At 39.1% G+C, this 14,437-nt stretch overlaps 1 protein-coding gene and 1 long non-coding RNA gene across 2 annotated transcripts; one reads left to right on the top strand and one right to left on the bottom strand.

The window, feature by feature from the left end:
• Positions 1-90: 90 nt before the first annotated feature.
• LOC146713423 (uncharacterized) lies at positions 91-11,751 on the bottom strand. Its single transcript, XM_085447818.1, has 4 exons — positions 11,572-11,751; positions 9,494-9,844; positions 3,853-4,203; positions 91-1,232 (listed from the first exon to the last, which is right to left on the bottom strand). The coding sequence occupies exons 1-4, from the start codon at positions 11,636-11,638 to the stop codon at positions 1,054-1,056; spliced, it is 948 nt and encodes a 315-aa protein (XP_085303944.1). The 5' UTR covers positions 11,639-11,751; the 3' UTR covers positions 91-1,053.
• On the top strand, positions 4,525-4,982 carry LOC146713424 (uncharacterized). Its single transcript, XR_014917879.1, has 2 exons — positions 4,525-4,673; positions 4,755-4,982. It is a non-coding gene; the product is annotated as an uncharacterized LOC146713424 (long non-coding RNA).
• Positions 11,752-14,437: the final 2,686 nt, after the last annotated feature.

The following is a 14,437-nucleotide window of genomic DNA, read 5'->3' on the forward strand; positions in this document are numbered from 1 at the left end:
AAAAGGGAAAAAACTATTTTTTCCTGTTCAGGGTTGTTTACTCCTCATTTTACCCAACTTCATTTTTACTTCATGCTGACAAACCTAGACTCTGGCCAAATGATGCATTTAATGTTTACATCTAATTAATCAAATAAAGATACAAATATCAATCAAACAGAAAAGACACATTATATATCCAGTGAAAACAGTTTTTGTGATTTCCAACACTTATACATACACTGGACATTTAAACATTTAATGACTACATTTGAACATTTACACATATTTCAACATGAAAAACAATAAGAGTGCACTTGGATTGTCTGCAGCCTGGATTTGAAAACTACTCTAAGCTACATTTATTTTTAGGTTTTTTTGGATGTTGGAGAACCAGAAAATTCATCCACCATTGCTACGATTGCTGTCTGCATTAGTCACACTGCTATCATGTGTAGTATTAAAACCACATAAAGTTTTCCTTTTTTTTTAAAAGCAACATGTTTTTTTTTCTCAGAAAGCTCAGAAGCTGCACATGAAACAATAAAACTAATGCTAACGTAGACAGGAAACACTACATGTGGCAAGGCAAATTTATTTTGGGATCATCTACCTGCTTCTCATTACACTAGCACTCTTGCTATCCTTCTTCACTCAATCCACAAATCTTCTTTGTGGTCTTCCTCCATCTTCAAAAGCATTTGTCCAGTATAAACATTGTATCTCCACTGTTTCCACTTTGCTTTTTTTTTTTTGTCTCTGAACTGCTCTGCCTTGCCTGTTCCTCTAATGTACTAATTTCTATTTTTTATTTTTTTAATTCTGGTCTCTCATAATCAAAATCTTAACATCTCCAACTCTCTGACCTTCAGCTCAGCCTGCTGTCTTTCTTTCCCACCATCCTAAATCCTACATCACAGCCAACCCTCAATGTTTGACCAAAAAAACATATAACATACCACCTGGGCTCTTTACAGTTAATTTTAACAAACTGTTAAACAATATTACATGAACAGAAATACATTAATAACTAAACCTAACACTGAAGAAGTTCAAAATGTTTGAAGAAAAAAATTATTCTTTAATAAGCAGTTTCGCTATGCATGGAGCTGCCTTATGCCAGCAAACACAATATTTCAAAATACCTATGATGACAACAGTAGCTCCCATAGCAAAAACAAGTGGCTGAAAAAATGTAGCTGGATCACACGCTTCCAATCTCTGGTCAATCTCAAACCCTTCTGGTACTGGTACTGTTGGTGAGAATTAGAAGAGAGGTGTCAGACATGATCTACAGAGTGGGCCGTTTATATGGATACACCATAATAACATGGGAATGGTTGGTGATATTAAAGTCCTGTTTGTGGCACATCAGTATATGTGAGGGGGCAAACTCCTCACACCACACCATTGTTTTTCTTGTGACATTACCAATAAGTTTGAAGTGTCACATGACCCTCTTCCTATTGAAAAAACAAAAGTTGTATCCAAGATGGCCGACTTCTAAATGGCCACCATGGTCACCACCCATCTTGAGGAGTTTGCCCCCTCACACATACTAATGTGCCACAAACAGGACTTTAATATCACCAACCATTCCCATGTTATTACGGTGTATCCATATAAATGGCCCACCCTGTACTATTATTGCTTTATGCAGTCTCATCAACAACATGTTTACAGAAGAATACATAAAATTAAATTAAAAGATAAATAAATGCATGTTCCTTTCTCACAACAACAATCTGACACCTGTACTACAAAGCAAGCTTTGGATCTCAAAGAGTCAGCTCTGGGTTTTCAGCGTTGAGCTACATTCACAGTGGATTCTGGTTCAATGAAAAGTTAATGGCATTGGATGACTTCAGATGAGTATAGGCAAAGTAACCTTCAACACAGGTGAGTGTGAGCGGTGAGTGCTTGAAGCTACTACCAATGAGAATGCAGTATGCAGTGTACCACCGAGTGACGTTTGACCTGGAAGTAAATACAGTTGAGGTTACCTAGGCAATGGAATTATGGGATGTGTGCATGTGACCGGTCGTCTTCAAAGCAATGTGCAACGACTTAATCAATTCCAGTTTGGATGCAGCTTTAGGGAAGCGGTTCACTTCTTATTGGGCTACAACACCACGTGAAACTCAATTGCAGACCTAAGGCTGATCAGTCAGTTATCTGGAAAACAGCATCAGTAAGGAATTCACATTCACTTTATTACTGACTTCATTAGGTACAGGATGTTCAGCTGCTCATCAGTTCAGGCATCTAGTCACCCATTTTCATAGTTTTAACTGAATGAAACTAGGCATGGGGGAGAAAGGTGATATGAGTGACTGTTAATGTGGCACCAACAGCAATTGGGTTATTTCAGTTTTTCAGAAACTGCTGATCTGCTGGAATATTTCAACACAACCATATCTAAGATTTACCGAGGATATCCACCCTCAAGTGACACCTAGAGGAACAGCAGTTTTTACATGTTGGCTTCTTTTGAGCATCAGTACACTTTGGACAGGTAGGCAGCCTATCACAGGGCGGCACACAGAACCACAAAAAACATTCATTCTCACATTCACACCTACAGCCAATTTAGAATCAATAGTCAACAAAGCAAGCAAGTCTTTAGACTCAGGACAGAAGCCCACAATTGGGGGTGGGTTTAAAAATCAATTTCCAGATTCAAATCATTTTTAGTTTGAATAATGCGATATTGATTAATTTTTGATTGATTGATTTTGTTCCACACAAAGTTGTAAACACAAAGATGTAAACACTTTATGTTTACATCTTTGTGTTTAAATCTTTACTTCCTGCACAGTGCTCTCTCTCAGTGTACTCAGAGCCGTTTACCATCAGAAATCTCTGTTTATTACACGATTCGCTTACGACTCTGCTGTTCAGTGCTCTCCACCACTATTTTTTTGTTTGTTTCTTCTTTTAATGACAAAAAAGCCTAATACAGTGGAACCCCAACTTACGAAATTAATTTGTTCCCGAGGGTCTTTCGTAAGTTGAAACTTTTCGTAAGTCGAAGCACCCAGTGAGTGAGGTGATGCTGAATGATAAGCTATAGGCTAATTGCTAACAACAATAGGTCGTTCAAGGGGTTGTAACATGATCCGGTAGGCATTGTAGGCTCAGCCAATCAGAGCCAGTGGATTTCGTTACACGGTCATTTTGCCGTAACACGGGCAGAAATATTGCCATTCAGTGCCTTCGTAACTTGAATTTTTCGTTAAATGGGGTATTCGTAAGTCGGGGTTCGACAGCATCTTTTACAAATTACGCCCTCTGCTTCACTTCAGCAGCATCAGGTAATGTTCATATGTTGATTCTGGGTTTTCTTCCGTTTTTGTTCTACTGCAGAATATTTTTAAGGAGGTAATTTGCTATTCTGTGTTTTATCCTCAGTAACATTGATACAAAGGTATGCTGCTGTGATGGTTACACCTCTGATGAAGTCTCACAAGTGTCAGCTTTGTTTTTCTACACAGATATAAAAATATGGGTATGCACTGAGAAATGACCAGAAGCATAATAGTTCTGACAGAGTCTAAATTGAATTGAGTCGAATCAAATCGATTCAGGACTTTTGAATCAGAATTGTATTTTATTACAATCAGTGACGATACCCAGCCCTTTTAACAGATAATGTGACAGTTTTCACTGTGTTTGTAAGTCACTCTGCTGACATTGGACAGAAACTGAACTTCTGATTGTTTAAAGCAGCTAGATTAATAAACCCAGTGTTGACTTACTGATCTAATAAACACCCTGATGTGAAACCAAATGAAGAAAAGATAATCTGGATATGTTGAACTTGTTTTGTAGTACAGGCTCCAGGAAGAAGATTCATTTCTTCTACAAACTCACCTATTGTCAGCTTGATGATTGTGATGGGCGTAGTCTTTAAAATGGCTGCCTTAGAGTTGTTTGTTCCTACCTGGGTGACATGACACTCGTACGTTCCATCATCATCAAATGTCGTGCCATACAGAAACAATGTCAATTTCCCTTTTTGCATGTCTGTATACATGAGACGTACTCGGTTCGCATAATGTGGCGGCTGAGTGCTTGGATCAGATGCATTGCTCTGGTAAAAAAGTTCTTTTTCTAGATTCAAGACAGATCTGGTCCACATCACAGCTCCAATGGACTCCTTATTTGGAACCTCGCATGGCAGAATGGCAATTTCTCCAGGTGCAGCGAAGACTTTCATTGGTTCTGAAACGGAGAGGAAACAACACAAAACAGTTTAGAGCTAATATGATACCAAACAAACCAGAATACACTGCATGCTAAATATTTAAAAATTACTGAGAATCACATGAGGAGAATAATTTAGATTCCCCACAACACAAATAGAAATCAACTATAAATATAAACCTGTCACAATCTAAGGATCGTCTATTAGATCAAGTAACACTGGAAAAAATGTCGCTCTCCCTCAAACAGAAACTTACATTACAGAATTACACTAACATGCTCCATGTCATGGTCCCTGTGCCTCACCAGCTGATTCTGTATTAGGCAACATGTGTTTTCTCTCTCTCTCTCTCTCTCTCCTGCCGGGGCGATGCTCATTATGGGCTCCCGCCCCTGGCCCACGCACCTGCTGCCGATCGGGATAATCACAAGGCCGATTTAAGACAGCAGCACTGTGTCACTCGTCGCTGGATCGTTGAGTTATCAGCGTCAGTCGCTCAGTAGATTGTAAATAAGGATCTGTGAGTTCGTTCCGTCTGTTCGCCTCTAACTATAATCTCTGTGTACAGATCTATCCCGGACCTTTCCCTGCCTGCCTGTCATCCCGTGGACGAGTGAGTGGATGGTGTTTCCCCAGTGTGGGGAGTGAAGAGAGAGAGCCTTTGGAGGACGTCAGATTCCCGTCTTTTCCCTCACATACCCCGGAACCCTGGACCCCCCTCCCCTCCCTCCAGCACTTTGTAAATAGCATCACCTGGTGTCGTTGTGTAAATAAAATCTGTAAATCCTGTAAGGAGTCCCGGTCTGCGCCTGAGTCCGTTAACTGAAACCTGACACTCCAGAGTGGTCAAATGTCACTCAGGTTCCTATTTATTGGATTATGGTTCATTGTTGCTTAACATTTCTCTTTTGTTATATTAATTTCTACATTCATCATGTCCTTTTATCTTAAAAATGACTAAAAGAGTAGTTGTAAAATAATAAACTGATCATCTGAAGAGATTTCAGAGCTCACAGTACAGAAACAGCTTTAGTGAAGGTTTAAAAAGGTTTAAGGTTCGTATGGCCTCTGACAGTGGATTCATCTCTGTGCTTGACCTACTGGAACTAAATGCAGTATTCAGTAGAGATGGCTACCAGTATCCGGTGCCATTATGGCAGACCGAAAAGCAGCGCACATTCCGGTGCTTCATTTCGGTGCTTTCTTTTTTTCCTGAGATGTCATACACTTTAGATTCTAGCCAATCATTTTACATTTGCAAGCGTAGTAGGCGGGTCCAGGTACGTACGTTCATTTAGAGCAGAGCTACAGATTAAAAATGCCCAAGGCGGAGCGGTCAAAAGTCTGTCTGTACTTCACAGCAAAAGATGCAAACTCAGCAGCCTGCAACAAGTGCTATTATGCTGATACTGTGATACTGTCAAAGGAGGTAACACCTCGAATCTGATGAAACACCTGGCATAGCGTTTTTTTAAAACCCGAGAAATGCACCGTATTTGATAGCTTGCTGCGAGACCTCACACCGAGCACATCTACTGTGTGGTGCCTGTTATCGACCCGGAGTTAGCAACATGAACCCGAAGAGGAGAGTCCTGGCCCCTAGCCCTGCCAGTGTAGCAGAAATGATGAGGATGATGATGGCAGCAGCAGCAGTTCTTCTCTGCGTGAGTAGCTTAATGTTGTTCGTGTGTAATTTACGTTGAGTAGGCTAACCACGTTATTACATTAATGCATGTAAGGTGAACTAGCAAACACCGTCGTAGTTACATGCAGCTGTCTTCTTGTTTGATGGCAGATACTCCCTTCACCTTGGCCAAAAAGGCTAAAATGACCAAAGAAAAAGAGGGAAACAGCTAAACATGAGAGGTTTTTGGACAAAGTTTGTGTTTTTTTCCATTGTTTAAGCACTGCTTCCAGCCAAGAGTGATACCATATATGCCCTATAGCTGCAGAAAAGGCTAACATTGTTATCTTTTTACAAAAAACAGCTGAACATGAGAGGTTTTTGGACAAAGTTTGTGTTCTTGATTCTTTAAGCACCGGTTCGAGCACCGTTTAAGCACTGGCACCGTTTCCAAAGTACCGGTTTGGTACTGGTATCGGATAAAACCTAAACGATACCCATCCCTAGTGTTCAGTACTGTTGACTGTAATATTCTATTAGGGTGATTAGAGGATAATGTAGGTATTGCAGGTAGTGCGCTCCAGTGGTTTTCACAAAGGACTACATAAAGTGCAATACAGTGGTCCCTCGCTATAACGTGGTTCACCTTTCGCGGCCTCGCTGTTTCGCAGATTTTTTTGGGGTGTCATTTTGCATGCTTTTTTAAAAAAAAATTTTTTACCAGTGCAATTTGTTCTGTGTCCTGATTGGCTGTAGACCATTGTCAATCAATCTCCTCCATGCCGTGTCTCCAGTACAGTACAGAATGCGTTCAGCTTGTCAATAATCTGGCAGTGTCGCACTCAAGTGCTGTACAGTATGTTTGTAAGTTTTCTCCCCAACAAACACAACAATGTAGACGAAACATTTTGCACCGTCAAAGGCACCTGCGCTAGCACCCAAAAGGCAGAGGAAGATGCTAACCATTGCACAAAAAGTTGGACTTCTGGACATGCTAAAGGAAGGTAGAAGTTACCGTATTTTCCGTATTGTGAGGCGCATTATGCAAAACAAAACAGTCAGATAAGTCAAACTTTACTCAACTCATTCTTCTTGCTTCTTCTACTTCCATACCATTGATTCATTAATGTTGAGTTCTCTGGCAGCTGCTCTATTCTCATGTTCTGGACCTGAAAACAGAGTTTGATCTTTGGTTTCATTCTATAATACTGGACTTACTTTTCTACCAAGGTTTGAACTTTGAGAGTATTTAAACAAGACAGAAAAGTGTGAAAATGTTCAAGGTTGTCTGAGAAAAGTGTATAAAGTGTGTAGTTAGGGGTTTTACAGCCTTAAAACATCTATAAAATTGTTTAAAAAAAAATAATCAAGCTGACTATGCAGATTTCACCTATCGCGGGTTATTTTTAGAACGTACCTCCTTTGATGAACGAGCGACCACCGTATGCAAAAATCGCAAAAAAACAAAACAAAGACAGCGACACAGGCACAACAGACTGATACAGTCACAAGACAGTGCAGACACTGCAACAATGACAGTGGGTTGTGCAAAAGACTGATCACTGTGTGTGTATGAGACTGGGCAGATAAGTGCTTGAAGTAGTGACCTGTATGAACGTGTGTGTGTTTGTGTGTGTGTGTCAGTCCACTCATTGAGTGTTCAGGAGTCTGACATGGGGAAGAAACTGTTTTGCAGTCTGGCAATGAGGGTCCGGTACCTCTGGTACCTCTTACCAGAAGGCAGCAGGGTAAAGAGTGTGTAGGAGGGGTGTGTAGGGTCTTCCACAACTGTGGTTGCTTTGCAGATGCAGCAGGTGTGATCAATGTCTGTGATGGAGGGAAGTGAGGCTCTGTGGTAAAGGCTGTGTAAATTCCAATAAAACAGGTTAATCTACTCGGCCCTAAAGATGTTAGAAATATGACATCTAACAAGATTCTTACTCTGGATGGCATTACCTTGACCTCCAGTAACACTGTGAGGAACCCTGGAGTCATTTTTGACCAAGACATGTCCTTCGGTGCACATAATAAACAAATATGTAAGACTGCTTTCTTCCATTTGCGCAACATCTCTAAAATTAGAAATGTCCTGTCTCAGAGTGACGCTGAAAAACTAGTTCATGCATTTATTACTTCCAGGCTGGACGACTGTAATTCATTATTATCAGGATGTCCTAAAAAGTACATCCTGAGTACTGCTGCTCACCTACAAGGTCTTAAATAATCAGGCCCCATCTTATCTTAATGACCTTGTAGTACCATATCACCCTATTAGAGCACTTCGCTCTCGCTCTGCAGGCCTACTTGTTGTTCCTAGAGTATTTAAAAGTAGAATGGGAGCCAGCCTTTATGCCCCTCTTCTGTGGAATCAGCTCCCAGTTTGGATCAGGTAACCCTGAATCCTCTCTTATTTATGCTGGATGTTTTTAAACACCTTTCTCCATTTAATTATTAGTTATTATTAATCTCTGGCTGTCTTTCGCAGCATGTTACCCCCCTCACCCAGAACTGGTCATGGCATGTGGCCGCCCCTCCCTGAGTTAGGGGGGAGCTCGCACCATCCGCTCCGAGCTCCCTGACCTGCACTCAATCTACAGCAGGCGGTGCTGGACCGAGGCCAGGAAGATCGTGAAGGACCTCAGCCATCCCAACAACAGACTGTTCTCTCTGTTGAGGTCAGGAAAGCGATTCCGCTCCCTGAAGACCAACACAGAGAGACTGAGGAGGAGCTTCTTCCCGCAGGCGATACGGTCTCTCAATCACACCACCACACAGTACTGACCCACACATACAGTTCTTACACACACACTGGACTTTCTGGACATTGTTATCACTTAAATCACTTTAAGCATATTTGCACTGCAGAAGACATAATGTGGATTGCACAGCACTGGTCACTACATTCTTCATTTCCAGTTAATATTTGTACAGCTGCTGTTATTGTGTATTTATTTATTTATATTTCTTCATACATTCTTATATAGTTCTATATTGTGTATTTTGTTGTACAGTTATTTTATTTTCAACTTTAATTTATATATTTTATCTTATTCTTTCCCAGTTAAATTTACCCTTCATTCTAATTTGTGTTGTACAGTTATTTCATTTTTAACCTTAATTTATATTTTATTCCTTCCTAGTTAAATTTACCCTTTTTAATTTTTCATATTTATTTCCTATCTTATTCATAGCCTTTTCCTTTTTTGTTTTCTTTAGGTCACGAGCAGTTGTCCAAGCATTTCACTACATATCGTACTGTGTATGACTGTGTACGTGACAAATAAAATTTGAATTTGAATTTGAATTTGATTCTGCTGGAGGTTTCTTCCTGTTAATATTTTTTTCTTCCCACTGTCACCGAAGTGCTCGCTCATAGGGGGTCATATATCATATTTTCTCTCTTGTCTTTTTATTATTGTAGGGTCTTTACCTTGCAGTATAAAGTGCCTCAATGCAACTGTTGTTGTGACTATATAAATAAAGTTGATTTGAATTGAATTACTGGTGACATCAATTTGGTCATGTTAATATTTCTGATTGTTTAAAGCAGCTAGTTTAATAAATACAGTGTAGACTTACTGATATAATAACCACCTTCATGTGAAGCCAAATAAAGGAAAAGATCATCTGGATATGTTGAACTTGTTTTCCAGGAAGAAGATTAATTTCTTCTACAAACTCACCCATTGTCAGATTGAGAGTGTTGATTGGCTTGGTCTTCAAAATGGCCGCCTTAGAGTTGTTTGTTCCTGTCTGGGCGACATGACACTCATACGTTCCAATCTCAGCAAATGTCGCCTCCACTATATACAAAGACAATTGACCATTCCACATGTCTGTATGCAGCAGATATATGCGACTCAGAGAAGCTGACTTCTGAGTGTCTGGATCAGACGCATTGCTTTGGTAAAAAAATACATATTTTGAATCCAAGTAAGACCTGGTCCACATCACAGCCCCAATTGATATATCATTTGGAACGTGACATGGCAGAATGACATTATCTCCAGGAAAAATCTTGAGGGTTGTGGAGTCTGAAAGAGACAAAAAATACAACACAGACTAGTAAGCTGGAGTTACAGCTGATACCAAACAAACCAGAATACAGTGCATGCTGAATATTAATACAATTACTGAGAATCACATGAGGAGAAACATTTAGAGAGAATCGGTTGCCCACGACACAGATAGAAATGAAATATAAATTTAAACCTTTTACATGTAAGAATCCATTAGATCAAGTAACACTGGAAAATATGTCTCCCTCCCTCAAACAGAAACTTCCTGCTCAGTTGTTTTTGTACACATGTTACATTGCAGCAAAAAAACCCTGAAATGTCTGGTTCCTGTCAAAAGCTTTTAGACCCAACATGATGTGTCTCAGATAGGATGAGTCACCCACTTCACCCCAAATCTACAGGTACCATTAGAGTTACCTGTACCTGAGCTGGACTGCAGTAAACATAGTTTAAATGAAAATCACATGTGAGCTTTAGACACAATCAGGTAAAGACTAGTAGTTGAAAGTATGGAGATAATTCAAAGACAAAGGCATCAATTTAATTTAAAAAAAGAAAAAGCCTCTCCTCTCCCATCATCAATTTGCCTGAAAAAAAATTACACAGAAAAAAAACACTCTTACAACACTAATAGAAAATGTATAAATAAATGCCAAAATGTCAAAAATCAATTTTCAGACACTATAATATATTAACAGAAACTAGAATGATTTCAGTTTCTGTGAACACCTGGGGAATATCACACTGAAGCTGGACCTTTGTACTTTTAAGCTTTAATATCTGTAAAACCATTAACAACGATTTGCACAGTAGAAGTTTATGCCTTAAATATGGAAATTTGTGCATAAAATATCAATCCCCGCTACACTGTGATTTCAATTGTTCACATTGAGAGTTCACATTCATACAGCCATGCGATGTCCCTTAAAGTGCTTTTTTAGATAAAAGAATTTTAAAATATCCTCTACAAAGAGTATCAGCAAAATTTCCAACAACACCCTGATACCTGCTCATATGTAATCGAACATTCAATTTTCTCAAACAAAAAATTATTACAACAGGGACCTAAAAGTTTGCATAATTTACATTGAGAAGTTTATATTTGCCTTAATTTTTTCCCGGCAAATCTGGGATGATCAGGTGAGAGGTATTTAACGAACTGATATGGAAAGATCCCAAAAATGAAACATTTTTGAATTAAAATCACTTGAATTAAAAGCCTTCCGAGCTGAGAGTATCTTCACAGATCCAACAGAAACATGTGTCTCATCGCTTTTGATATTTTTTTCATGATAAAAAATAAAAAAAATATTTCATGATTCCCCCTTTAATGCCTATTAAGGAAAATTGATCTTGAATCAATGAGTTTTGATGAAAAAGATCAGCATTGTGCTCCACATTGAAAAGCATTCTGATTTTTCTTCTGCATTTGATTCAAATTGAGGCTCTGCTGATTAGATATTTTTGTCGTGGTGATTCCTGATAGATCCTTCAGATGGTTTTCATTACTCACACGTGTGAACTTAACACCTGTCTGTCCTCCACCTGTTGATATTTATCACTAAGACAAACACGCTCTGTCAAAATCCAAACACTAAGTGCAGCACACGAAGTATCTAACATAGTACAAAGTAGGAGAAATACGCATCTCTGTATATACATGTGTCGCTGCTGGCTGCAAGTCTGACATCAGACATTCAGCCAAAAGAGCTGATTTACATCATTCTAATGAAAAACCTCACCTCCAGAAGATGATGGTGACAGACAAAGGAGAATCAAACCCAGCACGGCTCTTCTGGACACGTTCATCTTCGTCGGAAGTAGCAGTAGCGTTGAAGAGCTGCTTCTTCTTGGTGCGTTGGGGTGCTGTGAGCACTTGTACTCTTGTCTAACTGGACACAGTCTCCACTGTTCAATCGCAGGTTTTCTGCTTCAGCCCATCTGCCTCATCCTTCAGACTGGACGCAGAGTTGGAGGTTTGCTGCTCTCTACTGTTCATGTGTGAACTGCCTTAAATCCACATTCAGTTATTATTAAATCAACACTGAAAGTGCACAAAATGGGGAAGGAGACTACACATAAGATATTAAAATTTGTTTGAGACACTTGCATGTTTGAAATCCTCAATCAAATTGACAAGTATAATCCAAGTAAATAGAAAATGCAGCTTTGAAATGATGATTTCATTTGCTAAGGGGAAAAAAATTATCCTACCTTCCTGGGGCCACGTGAAGAAGTAATCCTCCCCCAAACCTGCTATATGGTTATGTCACTACTGGCAGGGGCAATCAGCCATTTGTAATAACTGTAAATGAGTCTTTCACATCACTGTGGAGGAATTTTACCCACTCTGCTTTGCAGAATATGCAGCAAACTGAGAAACCAGGAGGAGGCTAAATACTTTTTACAGCACTGTGAATTGGTTTACCACCCTTTAATGTAAGCAAGATAGACCTTATATGCTAGAAAATGAGATTCATATGTATAATAACGATTTTTAAAAATAGTTGAGTGTTGAACTGCACACACAGACAGCAGGGGGCATCTGTTTCTGCTGTGGTGAACACCATACAAGCAAAAAGAGATCATGCTAAAGGATGTTGACTGACTCTTAGTCAGTGTGTTGCAACTCTGTTAAATGTGGACTCACAGACAGATTCACTCATTTCAGAGCAGAGGATATCACTGCCTTGCATGAACTTCATAACAAACATTTATAAAGCTGCTCGGAAATCAGGGAAAGACTTCAGTTCCCACAGTTTTATTCTCCTCTGGTTTAGTTTTAGTCTGAATTTGTCTTCAGTCTGACTTTGATGATAATCAGACTTCTCTGGTGAAATGACCCCCATGGCTCTGAGTTGTGTATTTACACAACTAACAGAAGAAGACGGCCGTAGTGATAGACGGAGCAGTTCCGAACGACAGCAACATCAGGAAGAAGGAACACAAGAAGCTGGAGAAATAAAAAGGCCTCAGTGAAGAGCTGGAGAAGATGTGGAGGGTGAAGGTAACAGGAACAGCTAAGCGACTGCACAGGACCCTCAAGCTCCCAGGCGGTAGATATTATCATATAATTATAAATTATTATTGTAAAATAAGTGGATTTTATAAATATCCTGAACAGAAATGTTAAGTTATTTAATTGCAAAGATGGTGACTAAAGTTTTAATTTCAGGTGGAAAAAATTGATTTTATAATTAAGGCATAAAAACTGTACTGGACCAAAATCAGAAATGTGCAGAGTGCAGCAAACAGGTAATATTTTAGGTTGTTCATTTGATGTAAAACTGCTTCCAGGTTTGTTACACCAACTGTTTCACTTCATAGATGCTTTTCTGATCTAGTTATTTTTTTTCTGAAAATCTAAAATTTTACAATCCTACTATTTATCGTAATATGATTTATCCTAAGGTCCTAAAGAAGAACTTTACTTACTTGGACTAACATGAACAAAGAAAAAAGTCAAAAAATGCTTGCAGCGTCTAGTGCTTTCAACTAGGACGTATTGAATTATTGCAGTCAACACTGAGAGGACATTTATTCTGTCGGCATCTGTAGCTCTAGTATCTCGAGTAGCCAGAGCTGGAGATTTTTATGAATGGGAGTCACTGGTAGGATCAAGAACAAGGGTGACGGTGCTGTTGGCATTTGGAAAAAAAAGTGAAAGAAAACATATGGCATTAATTCTATTTTAATTAAATGCTTATTTTGTATTATTTTATTATAATTTAACATGTACTTTACAACAGAAAAAACACATGACATGCTGCGCAAAGTATTCCCTTGATTGCGTAGTATGTACATTTGTTGTTACTATAACTCCAAAAATGGTGCTCCTGTGTGGTAACTCGCAAAAACAAAGAGAATTTTGTTTTTTCAAAGCAGTTTTATTTATTTAACTTCACTTCTGGACATAATTGGCAAGCTAATGTAACAATATCTATCTGTTTGTATATTGTGAAAATGATATTAAAAAAAAACAACCAAATAATCAACTCTGAACAACCTTTCCAAATAATTCATACACCACATAGTCACATGACATTTTCCAAACACCTTTCAGACACAAATTAGCAAGCACAATGCAAGAAGAAAGGAAAAACTACTTCAGACTCAAGTCAAGTCTCAACAAATCATGTCTGAGATACTTCAGTTTATTTAGAAAAAAATAATATTGTTTAGTAATCACCAGTCCACTCCAGCTAAGTTCAGTGAATAGGAAAAAAACCCCACTTTGGTTTCCAAACAGACTGCAATGTGGAAACAAAAGAAGAAAGTGTGTGAGGCATTCTCAGACACAGAATTACAAAATTTTGCAAAATCAAGAAACACATTCAGGGCTGGCAGTCAACCATAATAACCAGCTGGATGGACGTAAGCTGTGACACAGATTTGGAGGATAACTTTGGTCTGCTTCCTTACCGGCCTCTCTCCACACTGACAACTAGGCCTATTATAAAAAGAACATAATGGGTTGAACCTTCAGTGAAGCACCAAATCCAAGTGATGTAATTTGTTGACCCGCATGATGGAAACACATAATTATATAAAATCTACAGAGGGTTGTGCGGTCAGCTGAGCGCACCATCCGCTCCGAGCTCCCTGACC

Source organism: Copadichromis virginalis, linkage group LG3 (assembly GCF_057382275.1).
Source record: "Copadichromis virginalis isolate Kocher_CV1m ecotype Utaka linkage group LG3, C_Virginalis_male_GT1.1, whole genome shotgun sequence".
Classification (NCBI taxonomy): domain Eukaryota; kingdom Metazoa; phylum Chordata; class Actinopteri; order Cichliformes; family Cichlidae; genus Copadichromis; species Copadichromis virginalis.

Coding starts and splice junctions, on each gene's coding strand:
- LOC146713423 (XM_085447818.1), bottom strand. CDS start 11,638: ATGAACGTGTCCAGAAGAGCCGTGCTGGGTTTGATTCTCCTTTGTCTG. Junction 4,204..9,493: donor CACTCTCAATCTGACAATGG/GTGAGTTTGTAG, acceptor TCTCCGTTTCAG/AACCAATGAAAGTCTTCGCT. Junction 1,233..3,852: donor AATCATCAAGCTGACAATAG/GTGAGTTTGTAG, acceptor TCTCACCAACAG/TACCAGTACCAGAAGGGTTT.